The sequence below is a fragment of the Ascaphus truei genome, chromosome 2 (genome assembly GCF_040206685.1).
Source record: "Ascaphus truei isolate aAscTru1 chromosome 2, aAscTru1.hap1, whole genome shotgun sequence".
Lineage (NCBI taxonomy): Eukaryota > Metazoa > Chordata > Amphibia > Anura > Ascaphidae > Ascaphus > Ascaphus truei.
The window spans coordinates 316,899,426-316,913,995 of NC_134484.1; the positions used below are offsets into that span (position 1 = coordinate 316,899,426).

At 39.7% G+C, this 14,570-nt stretch overlaps 1 protein-coding gene across 2 annotated transcripts in view; it reads left to right on the forward strand.

Annotated features, from left to right (window-relative positions):
- The first annotated feature begins 2,009 nt into the window (after positions 1 to 2,009).
- The window catches only part of STAC (SH3 and cysteine rich domain), a 335,966-nt gene continuing 323,405 nt past the window's right edge, over positions 2,010 to 14,570 (forward strand). For both annotated transcript variants that reach the window (XM_075586507.1, XM_075586508.1), the window contains exon 1: positions 2,010 to 2,513. In XM_075586507.1, coding sequence (XP_075442622.1) covers positions 2,406 to 2,513 — 108 coding nt within the window. In that variant the 5' untranslated portion in view covers positions 2,010 to 2,405. The remainder of the gene's footprint in view (positions 2,514 to 14,570) is intronic.

Genomic DNA, 14,570 nt, shown 5'->3' on the forward strand with positions numbered 1-14,570 from the left:
TCACACATACACTATAGCAGTCAATGGTCACACAAGCATGAATGTCAAAAATACACAATAATAAAACAGATACAACAAGCACCTAAACACCCATAAACAAAAATTAAAACCACTAGCCAACTAAGCAATTAACTACATAAAACCACTAGCCAATCAATTAAATAAACAAAACCACTAGGCATTCAATAAAATAATTAAAACCACTATGCAATCAATTACATAAATCATACCACTAGCCAAAAAATACATTTAATACGTAAAAACAGTAACCAACACACCAATTAATTTATACAACCACTAGGCAACACATTAATTAAAACCAGTAGCCACCAAAATACGTCATTAAATACAATTGCTAACCAATCTGTAAAAGAAAAAAACAAGCCATCACAATTCAAATCAATTTAATCTAAACAATAAAAAGACATAGAAAATAAAACAGTCAATAGAAATAATGCATTTGCAAAAAAATGCATTGGCTCCCACTGTATACATCTGTACCATAAACAGGCGCAGATTAATACATTAGCAGTCAATGGGCAATGAAAAACATTTTTTAAAAAATCCAATCAAAAAACCTGCAAAAATAAAAGTACATACATTCAATATTTATCTTACATTTAGAAGTGTTGGCCCTCCGAATCCTGGGGAATCAGCAAGCTCTCGTACCATGACATCACGAAACGCAATCCAACGCCATCCACCGTGAAGATCAAGGACAGGTAACAAAATTCTTCTTTCTGTAATGTTCCATCATCTTCTTCTTTCTTCATCTGTGATTATTTCTTGTTTTTCTTTATCTTCTGTCTTTATATTCATCTGTTAATCCAATAACATATCCATGTAATATAATATCCATGTAAAATCCATGATGTTGACCCAACGGCTTCTTGAGCTCAAATGAGACATCATGGCCTTAAATATGGCCTGTGACATCACATTTGGGCGGCAAATGGTTCCCACGCCATCTGATTGGCTGTGAAAACCGTGTCCTTTTTTTTTAATGTGACGTTATGAAAGGGACTGGCCAGCCAATCAGAATCATAGACACCCGGGGGTCCCCAGACACCCGTGGGAACCACCCGAGGGTCCCCAGACACCCGTGGGAACAACCCGAGGGTCCCCAGACACTCGTGAGAACAACCCGATGGCCCCTAGACATCCATGGGGACGGCCGGGGTACCCCCAGACACTCGCGGGGAACACCCGTGGACCCTGTTGGGGCCCATGGACAAACATGGGGAACACCTGTAGGCCGACGGAGCCTTGCGGGGACCAACCTGGGGCCCTCACACACCCATCGGAACCCACTGGGGTGGCCTGTGGGGCCTGCGAACACCCATGGGGACCACCCAGGGACCCCCGCCGGCCTGTGGTATTAATCCTGTGTCTAAAAAAAATAAATATTGGTTTAATATGGGGGCACAGGGGTGGGTTGTGTATTGTTGTTTATTAAATATTGTAAAGGTTTTTGGTGGCCTAGGAAGTGGCAAGTAGGGCTGTTGTGTGTGTTTTTTGTATTGTGGGTAGCGGTGGTGGGTGCAGGTTAACCCCTTCATTACCTTAGCAGTATTAACCGCTAAGGTAATGAAAGGGTTAAGTCCACCCGCAAGCCCCCCGCAAGGCCTTTTTTTTAAGTTGCTGCTTGCACACGCCATCAAATTTTTATATGCATATTGCATCTGTTAACATCAAATGGGATTCTTATATACTCTTCTTAAAATGTATTTGTCAAATTGTTTGTTCTGTTTAGTCTATTAGAATTTACAAAACCTTGATGAAAACTTTTCAGCTCACGTACGCTTGTCTTCATGATCCTTTGTATGAATATTTAATGATCCTCCACTAAAGAGAATCAAGCAATGAAAGGCTTCATTGCAAATGCATCCTCTGCCACATTCACAGCTTCTGTGCGCACTTGTCTTCATAACTACTACAGTAGTACTGTAGATGACAGCAGCACATGTCTATGCAAGCCATCCTAGGCATTAGCTATGCAACTCCTCCCTCTCATGCCTCATGTGTAAGCAGCCCTGGCTTTCTGCTTCAGCTCACTTCTATTCTGATCACCACAGCTGACAGGCACAGCTCTGTGTCCCATACCTCTAGGCTTTTTACTATAAAGGGAGAACACACAGCAGCATAGACCTACACAAACAATTCTATTCAAAACAACTTGCCTGGAAGAAGAAATACACAGAGAGGATTTTAAAGCAGGAGCAGGATACTGAAGAAAGATAACCCAGGCATTTCTATTCTAACTGAGCATGAAGGTACTTCTTTTAAAGCAGAAATAAGTGTAGCACTTAATGAAACAAGGGGATTGTCCGTTCTCCTCTTTATATTAAAAGAAAAAATAAATAAATAGGAAAGATATTTTAAATCCTGATTTGATAGCAAAGAAAATGATTCCACCAAACAGTACTATAGAAGACACTGTGGAAAAAGAGGATGAACTTGGAAGCACTGAACAACCTCACTCACCAGCATCCACCAGTAGCCAAGAATCAAAGGTATTTCAATGTGTCTTCCTTTGCACTGCCAGGCAATTTATATACTGTAACAGGTTGTTGCACGCTTCTTTAATAGGATTATGTCTGATGGGCACTAGTTGTTTTGCACATTACCTTTGAATTGTATATAACCCTGTGTTGTGTTAAGATTTGCAATAAACTGTGACAGATGTAAGTTTAACTTCTAACAACCCAATATTGCATTCTATTACAGCTAAGAGGGGGTTGATTACATGATTGCTTTATATTGACAGTATACTCAGCATTCTGTATGAGAAACTTGGTTATGCCAACGCTAATATTACATACTGTACGCTTGATTATCAGATGATGCACGTTACATTGCAGTTCAACGTAATGTTTGTTGAAAAATACAGCGATGTGTGTTGCGTGATGGCAAAATGTCAGCATAATGATAATCGGAAACTATTATAATGTGAATATTGTGAAACATATGGGGGTAATGTTGTTAAAGAGCATACCTTACCTATTTTGGAGACACTCAACAGATATTCAGGTCACCCTGCCAGCCTGTACAAAGCTGTCAAATCAAAGCATGGGTGCAACACACGAATGAGCACACAATGTGCAACAAGAGTGTATAGAAAATGTGGGAATTATATTTGCCAACTTAGGATAGCTTCTTGGCACAGAGATGTCAGTACAGAACTAGCCCTGCTGTAACCTCATATTGTGACAGGAATGATGCTTATTCATTCTCATTCAGGTGAGCAGAAATGGGATGATTTCTACAGAAAAGCCAAAATGTTCTCTCTTCAGGGTCCAAGGTACAATCATATTCATTCTTCTTTTGCAAAAGGAAATTCTGATAAAATAAACCAGAATATTGAATTTTAACAATTTGCACTATATTGTGATGTCAATTGTTAAGTAAGTATTTTAAGCAGCATTCCACGCTGCTTGTTTTGACATTTTTAGCTTACCTTAACTGGACGGTCCCCGAGAGCTGTTCTATGGACCCCAGACATCCGGGGAATCCTCCCAAATATCGATCCGGTATCGGCGGCCAATATAAAAGCTGACATTGCCGCTTTCTATTGGCTGACCCCGCAGCCATGTTTATTATATAGTCCTGTTGCCATGAAAAAAAATTACAAATATCCCCCAGAACCAGGGGGGTCTCCAGACGTTGACGACCATGGATGAGTTCTGGGGATCTGAGTAAGATTAAAAAAAAAAAAAAATCCATTTGGGAAAACTGCTGCTTTAAGGTGCAAAACTAGGGCAAACACAGCACCAAATGTTTCAAAGAAACAAAGCCAATTGAAGGCAATGGTTTTGTTTTGCTCTGATGCACCTGCTTTTGCCTGCCTTTGCGCCATGGATTTATACATAACCCAGGCAGACTTTTTTAACGTCTCTTTCCTAATGTTGAGTAATTCCCAATGCTCACTGCTTTCTTATCCACAGTAATAACCAACAGAAATGTAGTAATAATAGGTGGTAGCGGTGGTAGATTCATTTTGACTGAAGCATTGGTTATAATAGTATGCAAGAATAAACACGTGAAATGCTGCTTTTAAATAATTTAGGTGTGAAAATATAAATGCCCAGATTCACTTATAGGGTGCTACACTTAAGCACGCCTTAACTCCTCTTTAAATGAATGGGAGTTAGGGCGTGCTAAAGATTAGCACCCTTTTTGTGAATCTGGGCCACCGACTCCCATTGAAACAACATGTAAATCTTTCCAATGTGTTACTGGCTCATCTGGCAGTGAAAGGCTTCACATGCACATGCCGTGTTACACAATTGAATGAGAAACTTTCAGGTTCGGAACCTAACATGAGGTATGATTACCTGAAGCTATGACTGCTTTCAAATGTGCTAAAAATAAGACAGAACTGTTTTTCAATTGTTGTTCACAAACTAATAGGTTTTCAATAGCAAGAGCAGGTTGTTTAAAACCCTCTGCTTGCCATTTTAAATATAGTTTTTTTTTTTGTTTTTTTTGCCGAGGGCAAGCTGTGCAGGGTAATGTCACCATGCGTCAATGTAAAAACCATTTCAGATTTCATAATCTTTATATACTGTATTTGGTCACGTGAAAAGAAATGATTATAATATAAAAGTCTCCTCCAAAATGTCTGCTTTTACAAAGCTCTATGCTGCAAACTGTTTTCTCTTTTTTTTTCATTATTATTATATTCCTGTTTTAAGTTTTGAACTAGAAATGGAATGGGGTTACAATTTGGAAAAATCTAAGTTTGAGAACAAATTAAAATAAAATCAAAGTTGATATTAAATATCCTTCTACAGGTACTTTCGCATTTATTGAGTAAGAAAATACTTATGAGGCTTACCTTATATTTCCAATAGCTAGATTCTAACTAAACTGTCAATTTCCAATTGTGTCGTTTTTCATCACATAAAAACACTTTTGGGGGTTATTCATTAAATTGCGATAGTGCTGGTCACAGAGCTAATCACATCTCCTATTGACTTGAATGGGAATTTCTGTGCGATAGTGCCTGATCTTAATAATAAATAATAATAATAATAATAAATAACCCCCTTTTTGTGCATATACATTATTTTACAGTTTGTGTGTCACCCCATATCTTTGGGAGCACTGATGATGTCTTACCATTTTGAAAAAGGACATCAACAGATGCAACCCCATCTCTATACCCTTGTAACAGAAAGGTGTGCATATCATGCATATTCATTATAGTCTATGGATTGATTGTAATAGAAAAGCACATGTAGTGTTCCTTTTTTATTATGTCTATGGGGGAAGTCAAAGCTGCTAATAGTGCACCATATGGAGCTAAAAAACACCAATCAAGTGGCTCAAGTTTCTCCATTGAGCGCCATGGTTGGCTTCACATTATGCTGTAAATAGATGCCCAAATTTCAATGAAAAATCAAGCTTTCTACGGTACATTATCTTGTTTGTGCATCTTGGGAAAGTAATTAAGATGCAAATAAGGTGCATCAGTTTAAGTTTTGATTTAATGGCTTTGGGGGCCTTGACATAATGGAAAAGCTTGGCGATCTGAACGCTAAGGGCTATCAATCTCAAATGCATCTATTTCACACCATGTAATGTTACCTACTATCCATAGGTTACAATCAGAAAATGCATGGATGACCTATATTAGTGGACTAAAGTTAGAATTGTGGTATGATTTATGATTTAATTTTAAAGGCTGTCGGTTGTCAGTCACAAAAGTAACTTCTCACTTTCAAATGTATGTCACATTTAAGAGAGGCTCATAATATTCCCATGACTAACACACAAATCAGTGGTAATGTTTTCAATCTGCATTTTCCCAATTCATAGACAATATCTGTACCACTGACTGGTCAAGGTATAAAAATAGAAAAAAAGGCATTTCCATCGTGCATCTCAATTTTATCCAGGGGGTTAATTTGGGTAAAGGTGAGGGGTAAAACAGGATGTGCTCTTGGGTCAGGGACAGGTTCAGGTTCAGTAGGCTTATGGGTGTACTCGTAAGAGGGTACCCCAGGTGGTACGAACCATGAGTGCTCACTGATCATGTAGCGATGGTGAGCATAAGTGGGTTCACTGGTTGCCGCTACTTGCTAACCAGTTCCAGGAGGTTGCTTTTTATATTTAATCAAACACTGTGGTCATTTGTACCCAACCAAGGTGTTTGTATTTATTTGGGTGGGCTATTCAATGGAAGGTGCAAGATTCAAGGGGACAAAGGTCAAGAATGCATGAAATGGAAAGGAGTTGAGGGTACAAGGGACATATTTATGTTATTAGTCTCTGAAGGTACAGTAAGCCTTAATGTGAGGTTACTTACACTTAGGCCCAGAAATAATTGGACACTGATACAAGTTTTGTTATTTCGGCTGTGTACCAAAATAAATTCAAGTTACAGTTAAATAATGAATATGGGCTTAAAGTGCAGTCTATCAGCTTTAATTTGAGGGTATTCACATCCAAATTGGAGGAAGGGTTTAGGAATTACATCTCTTCAATATGTAGCCCCCTCTTTTTCAAGGGACCAAAAGTAATTGGACAATATACTCAAAAGCTGTTTCATGGACAGGTGTGGGCTATTCCTTCATATTTCATCATCAATTAAGCAGGTAAATGGTCTGGAGTTTATTCCAGGGGTGGCATTCGCATTTGGAAGCTGTTGCTGTGAACCCACAACATACGGTCAAAGGAGCTCTCAATGCAAGTGAAAGAGGGTATCCTTAGGCTGCAAAAAAATAGAAAATCCATCAGAGAGATAGCAGGAACATTAGGAGTAGCCAAATCAACAGTTTGGTACAATCTGAGAAAAAAAGAACGAACTGGTGAGCTCTGCAAAACAAAAAGGCCTGAACGTCCACGGAAGACAACAGTGGTGGATGATCGTAGGATCCTTTCGATGGTAAAGAAAAACCCCTTCACAACATCCAGCCAAGTGAAGAACATTCTCTAGTAGGTAGGCATATCATTATCCAAGTCTACCATAAAGAGAAGACGTCATGAGAGCAAATAGAGAGGGTTCACCACAAGGTGTAAACCATTCATAAGCCTCAAGAATAGAAAGGCCAGATTATACTTTGCCAAACAATATCTCAAAAAGACAACCCAGTTCTGGAACAGCATTCTTTGGACAGATGAAACTAAGATCAACCTGTATCAGAATGATGGGAAGAAAAAAGTATGGATAAGGCTTGGAACGGCTCATGATCCGAAGCATACCACATCATCTGTAAAACACTGTGGAGGCAGAGTGATGGCATGGGCATGCATGACTTACAATGGCACTGGGTCACTAGTGTTTATTGATGATGTGACAGAAGACAGAAGCAGCCGGATGAACGCTGAAGTGTATAGGGATATATTGTCTGTTCAGATTCAGCTAAATTCAGCGTAGTTGATTGGACGGCGCTTCACTTTACAATGGACAATGACCCAAAACATACTGCGAAAGCAACCCAGGAGTTTTTTTAAGGCAAAGAAGTAGAATATTCTGCAATGGCCGAGTCAATCACCTGATCTCAACCTGATCGAGCATGCATTTCACTTGCTGAAGACAAAACTTAAGGCAGAAAAACCCACGAACAAACAACAACTGAAGACAGCTGCAGTAAAGGCCTGGCAAAGCATCACAAAGGAGGAAACTCAGCGTTTGGTGATGTCCATGCGTTCCAGACTTCAAGCAGTCATTGCCTGCAAAGGATTCTCGACAAAGTATTAAAAATGAACATTTTATTTATGATTGTGTTAATTTGTTCAATTACATTTGAGCCCCTGAAATAAGGAGACTGTGTATGAAAATGGTTGCAATTCCTAAACGTTTCATATGATATTTTTGTTCAACCCCTTCAATTAAAGCTGAAAGTCTGCACTTCTATTGCATCTCGGTTGTTTCATTTCAAATCCATTGTGGTGGCGTACAGAGCCAAAATTATGAAAATTGTGTCAGTGTCCAATTATTTCCGGACCTAACTTTAGGTGGGTGCCACATTAAGTCACTTAACGGAACTTTCTGGAACTGGCCCTAAAATGGAATTTGTTAAATTCTGCATCTCTGTGCATATGTTTTCTCCTTCCACTTGCTTCAAAAACACAGCCCAGTGAGAAGACATCCCTGGCTTAGCACAAATGTATTTAGTGAATCCTCAAAGTGGCTTAAATAGCTGTATTGTGCAATGTTGATTAAACACTGGTGACAAAACTCTGTGGATTATAATGTAAACATATTTAAATTATATATGTGATGTAAATGGGAGTGGGGGGGGACTTTCCAAAATAAACTAATTTTATTTAAAAAAAAAATGAAATATAGAAGTAGAAGGTGAGACAGACATGAGGGTCACAGAGGGAGAGGCAGGCAGAGACACACTTGGGGAGAGGCAGACATAGGGAGCGCAGAAGGAGAGGCAGACATGGGGAGCACAGAGGGAGAGGCAGACATGGGGGGCATAGAGGCAGACATGGGGAGCACAGAGGGAGAGGCAGACATGGGGGGCATAGAGGCAGACATGGAGGGCACAGAGGGAGAGGGAGACACGGGGGGCATAGAGGCAGACATATGGAGTGCAAAGGGAGAGGCAGACATAGAGATCCCAGAGGGAGAGACAGACATGGGGGACATAGAGGGAGAGACAGACATGGGGGGCACAGAAGGAGAGGCAGACATGGGGGGCACAGAGGGAGAGGCATATATAGGGAGTGCAGAGGGTGAGGCAGACATGGGGAGCACAGAGGGAGAGACATACATAGAGAGCGCAGAGGGAGATACAGACATGGGGGCACAGAGGGAGAGGCAGACATAGGGAGCGCAGAGGGACAGGCAGACATAGAGAGCGCAGAGGGAGAGACAGACATGGAGGGCACAGAAGGGGAGACAGACACGGGGAGCGTAAAAGGAGAGATAGACATGGTGTAACAGAGGAAGAGACAGATATGGGGGGCGCAGAGGTAGAGGCAGACATAGAAAGTGCAGAAGGAGAGATAGATATGGGGTACACAGAGGGGGAGAGACAAGGAGCGCAGAGGGAGAAACAGACATGGGGGGCACAGAGGGAGAGGCAGACATGGGGGGCACAGAAGGAGAGACAGACATGGGGGGCGCAGAGGGAGAGACAGACATGGAGGGCGCAGAAGGAGAGACAGATATTGGGGGCACAGAGAGAGAGACAGACATGGGTGGCCCAGATGAAGAGAGAAGCCTAGGAAGCACAGAGGGAGAAACAGTTAAACAACACAGCCAGATTTATCACAGAGAACAACTGTATTGTACAGTATGCTATTTTATTTGTGTGTATGCATTCTGTACATACAGTGGTCTTTCTGTAGGGAAAAGGGTGCCAGAACGTTAAGAAAAGAAAAATGTACTTAAATATAATCTGCAATAAATAATTCACATTGAAATGTGGTAGAAAAAACATTTATCGACTCCCATTCAGGGATAGAACGATGAAACAGAGCGCACAAGCAAAAACGGAGCATTGGATGGGTCTTTTGTTACATTAAAGTGCCCTTTTATTCAATTTTTGATTCTGGGTCCTTCCTGCTCTGTTTTTGCTTGTGCGCTCTGTTTCATCATTCTATCCCTGCTTACTACACCATTGGAAGCTGCACAGCCTGCCTACCACTCCTAGGATATGTGAGTACTTGCTTATTATTCAGGGGAACCTGCCAATGAGACTGATTGTGGGTGGGCTTGTACCATCTACCACCTGTCTTCAGGAGGATAGTACCCATATAAGTGGTTATTATGTACTACCATTAATACCATTACTCATTTCTATTACCTTGGATGAAGTGGTTTTGGCTTACAATATTCTTAATTTTCCTGGCATTGGAGCGCTTTAGCCTATTTTTCCTATCTACTCCCATTTATAATGATTTTATAATCACGATATGGAGTTTCTTGTTTTTCCCTACAAAAAGGTGCCATAATCTACTGAGTTTCATATGTACAGTATGTGCTTGGGTGAGTGTATGTACTGTATATAACACATTCACACACACACAGTATAATGTAAGTGTATATACATATATATTTATTCCCATTGGACAGGTGAGCCAGTAATACCATGAATATCACACAGGGCTCCAGATTTGCAAAAGCATAACCTGATTTTTAATCACACTACTACCACTGAGTCAATCAAATTTAGATTGCAAGCTCTTCGGAGCAGGGACTGCATTTCCTATTGTTTTATGTCTGAAGCCCTTATTCCCATCATGTGATATATTATTATGTCATGTGTATTGTAAAGTGCTATGTACCTTGATGGTGCTATATAAAGAAAGATACACGTACATACAAATATAGCAGGCGTTGTGGCGCCTTCTGACAATAACACGTTGCTCCGTCCCTTTTTCACATTCAGTTAATTGCCACACACTTGTGTCACCTCCTGTTGCCGCATTGTGTGTGTCACGCTAGAACGTGTTAGTGGGAGATACAATGGTTGCTATATCTTTATATACTGTACATGCAGCATACTGTAAAAATTAAATATTAAATATAAGTCTGTGTTTCTTCACAATTAGTTACATAGTTTCATAGTAGATGAGGTTCAACTATGTTAAATTTAGTTGACTGAGATTCTTATCCTATATTTGTATTCATACAGTACAATTAGGTTTTATCAAGTATGGTGGTAGCCCTCCCTGTATGTGTATAGTATATTATATTGGCAGCGAATAGCAGGAGCTCATTTCCATAACAGCGTCTACACCTGAAAACAGGAGAAATCCTCTTCCTTTGATGTTGTCTGCAATCGCCATGGTAACTCTTGTGATGTCACAGTGAGCGGATTCACATTGTAAGTGGATAAGCAACAGAACAGATGGATTCCCAGGGACACCGTCTCTCTACACATACAATGCAAAACGAATCAAAGGCTATCGTTGCTGGTTTCCAACTGCACATTGAGAATGATTATGCTAACATACACTTCTATTATGTTTGTTTCATGAACCTTTAAAAATAGCTTATTTAAAGATACATTACAGAGCAGTAATAGCAGTAAACAGAGGTGCTTTCATGCTGGGATTTATAAATGCAGTGTGTCGAGCAGAGGGAATATGAAGTGCTAAATAATAGGTTTGAAATATCAATTATCCATTACATTTTCATTATCCTGAAAAAGACCATAAATGAGTTAACAAAAATATTTGGGAGTGAAAGCACAGTCATAAATGAAAAAATGTCAGTTTGTTTCAGAGATATGTTATTGGCTGCATGTTGCTGATACACACTGGTTAGTTCTTTTGTATTAAAGGAGGTCATTTATCAAACTGCAATAGTGCAGATCGGGGAACTACAGCACGGAAACTCCCATGAAAATCAATGGCAGTGTCTGCGCGATAGTGGCCCAATCTGCACAATCGCAGTCTAATGAATAACCCCCATAGAGTTACTTGACTTGGACAACACACTTATTTCTCTACATGTCTTGCTAAAGTTCTTTTATCTACAAAGCAGAATAGTAATGTATACGCAAGCTTTTGTATTTTATGAATATGATTTGTACATTTATATTCATCAGCTAGTGTAAATGTAAAGAGGAGTCATTTTCATCATTCTGATGTCATCTAAAAATTAACTATATACACCAAAAACAGAAAACATGTAATAATACTGTACATACATTTTGTAAATATTCCTTTTATTAATCTGTTAAGTCCCTCGCTACCCCCCCATCCACATTCCCAGGCTACCCTCTAGAGCAGGGGGGGCCCCAACAGGTCAGGTTTTAAGGATAAACCTACTTCAGCACAGGTGGCTCAATCAGTGGCTGTCTTCGATTGAGCAACTGATTGAGCCACCAGTGCTGAAGCAGCGATTTCCTTTTAAAACCTGACCTGTTGGGGGCTCTTGAGGACTGGAGTTGGCCACTCCTGCTCTAGATTTTAGGAATTACCAAGCACATATTTGCATTTAGCTGTGGCGACTACTGTACCTGTAGTTGTTTATGCCTAAAACATGATCTGGCTGAAGTATCACACGGAAAAGGTTGAGAAACAATGGTGTATACAATATTCCGTTCAGTCATTGGTTTCCCTGAGGAATTAGCACTCATCAAACTCACTCCCAGTGTAAAATCACATTATTGTTTCTACAACTGAGCAGCAGGAGAAAATCTATAAATGGGAACACAGGGTGATATCACGACATGAGTATAGAAAAGCAGAAATGCCATACATCATATATTTATACATACTATGAATACCAATGTCATTTTACATTTTGTTCAACGCATGAGTATTAGGATGTCCTGCTGTGCTGTAGTTATTTCTAGCTCTACTCTGCGTGTCTGTATGTGTAGTGAAAAATAGAACAAAAACGCATACTTGAGAAAATAATTACATTCACACCCCCAAGAATAGTTCCAAAAATGTCAAGTTCTATTTTAATGAAGCACATGTTATTGTTCATGTCTAATGCACCTGAGAATGCTGGTAGCAAAGCGCTGCCAGTAATACAGGACACATCAGAAAATCGGGGCTTACTTTAGCTACTATATAGCCAGGTTATACTATAGAATAAAGCTTTATATTTCAATGGACAGCTTCACAAATGCTTCATGAAGATGGTCCAGTAGGAGCAAGGTAAAGCCAATGTAAGTAGTTGGTACAGGTTCCAGTCTTCTGTACAAGCTGGTTTGAATTTGCCTCCTTAAAGCTACAGTTCAGGCTTTAAAAAAAAAAAATATATAGTTTTTTTTTACTTCACTTTTTTCATGTGGGCAATCTCTAATTTCTTAAAGAACTGCATAGCTGCTGGTCAATTCGTTCTCCGTCTATTGATCGGCAAAGTTTGGCGACATCTTTAAATATGGGAAATGTATTTCCTCTGTTTCTGTCACTCAGTGGAAGCTCATGAATATTCATGAGCACTCCTGCACTAACATGTGCAAGAGGGAGGGCAGGGCTCACAAAGGGGTGTCCCAGGGCTTGTGACAGGACATGAAGGGGCAGTGCCTTAGTAAATGGTTGTTAAAATAGAATACAAGAAAATTGGTCTTTCAAAGTTGTTTTTTTAAAAACATAAAATGCTAAAAGTATTTTGTCTTACTACAGAACTGATTTATTAAAAAAACACACATGCAGGATATTGCCTGAACTGCAGCTTTAATGAGGATTGAAGCAGGGGGTCTCCAGAGCCGAACTCCTTTAATTTCAGCTCTGGGGACTCCTTGCTTCTAGAAATACTCACCTCCATAGTGGGTGCCGATAACCACTCCAGAGTTCACATTATGGCTGATTTTCAAAGGATGCCAGGTCCTGCAGGCCAATAGGAAGATGTGATGTTATCAAGTGCGGCTTGCTAGTGGCCCATGTGACATGGGGCTTTAAACTGAAGATAGATACAGGCACCCCCTTAGGAGGTAAGTATCTTGGGAAGAAGGGGTTCCCCGGAGCTGAAATTAATGGAGTTCAGCTTGGTAGACACTCTGCTTCAATCCTGTATTAAATTTTTTTAAAAAGCCAAATAAACAGCTCGGATTGTGCCTTTAAATACTGTACGTACAGTACGTTTATTGGGTTACAGAAAACCTGTTTTTATTTCAGAAAGGATGTTGAATATAGTAACTGTTTACTTTTATACGAACGTTTAAGACTCACTGTACAACTACTTTTTTTTTTATTTCCAGGCCACAGTAACACTATTTTTTTTCTTACACACTGACTGCTCCACTTTATATTGAAAGGGGGGAAAACAATATGTTTTAGGAGGCCTCTCTGCCTTTTTGCTTTCTGAGCATAATTACGGTATTCAATCAAAAAATATGGTGTCGAAAGCTTTTCATCAAAATGTAACCCTTCCAAATGCCGGGAGATTGGAAGCACTTCCGTTTCAATGGAGTAGCGAATGCAATATCCTGATAGAGAAGGAGCAAAATTCATATGACATTCACTGAAGATCATAATAGCCCCTAGAGCGTTGGCTCTTGTGACGTTGGGAACGAAGGTTAACAAATTCAGACCCACTGACAAAATTGGAGGAGGAATGATTTTAGCCAGACTGTTTTTGAAATCTTAGTGTTAAAACAATGGAAGTAAAGGTGAATTTTAATGAATATCAAATATGTCCCTATGTTTTCCTTTTAAACTTGATTTGGAAAATGCTGCACACGAATAAAAATATAATAAACAAAAAAATACATCTACCTATGCTCCTGGTGCAGGCATCTCTGCATAATATCCCAAGGGGTGTGAATGAATGAAGGAGGCAGGGCAATGGATTTCTATAAAGCTATGTATTCAAAGAGCCTTGAGGTCGAAACGTCAATTCCTTGGTAACAAATAGCTTTATAGAAATCCGCAGTGTCCTGCTTCCTTTTAAACTTACCACTTGTGGTGTTGCATGGTTTGTGTCAATTTCTATGCGCTGTAATGTACGCTAACTCTGGTATGCATGATTTATGACACTATTATGATATTAATGCAGACTCACTTTTTTGTAACAAATTGCCATAAAGCAAAGCCATATTTGACTTGGCAAGTATTATTTTTCATATTTACAACATTTTATACCTTGAGAAAGACAAGGCAGACCATTTTCTGTTTATATATTCTCCCTTCTAACTATTCTTAGA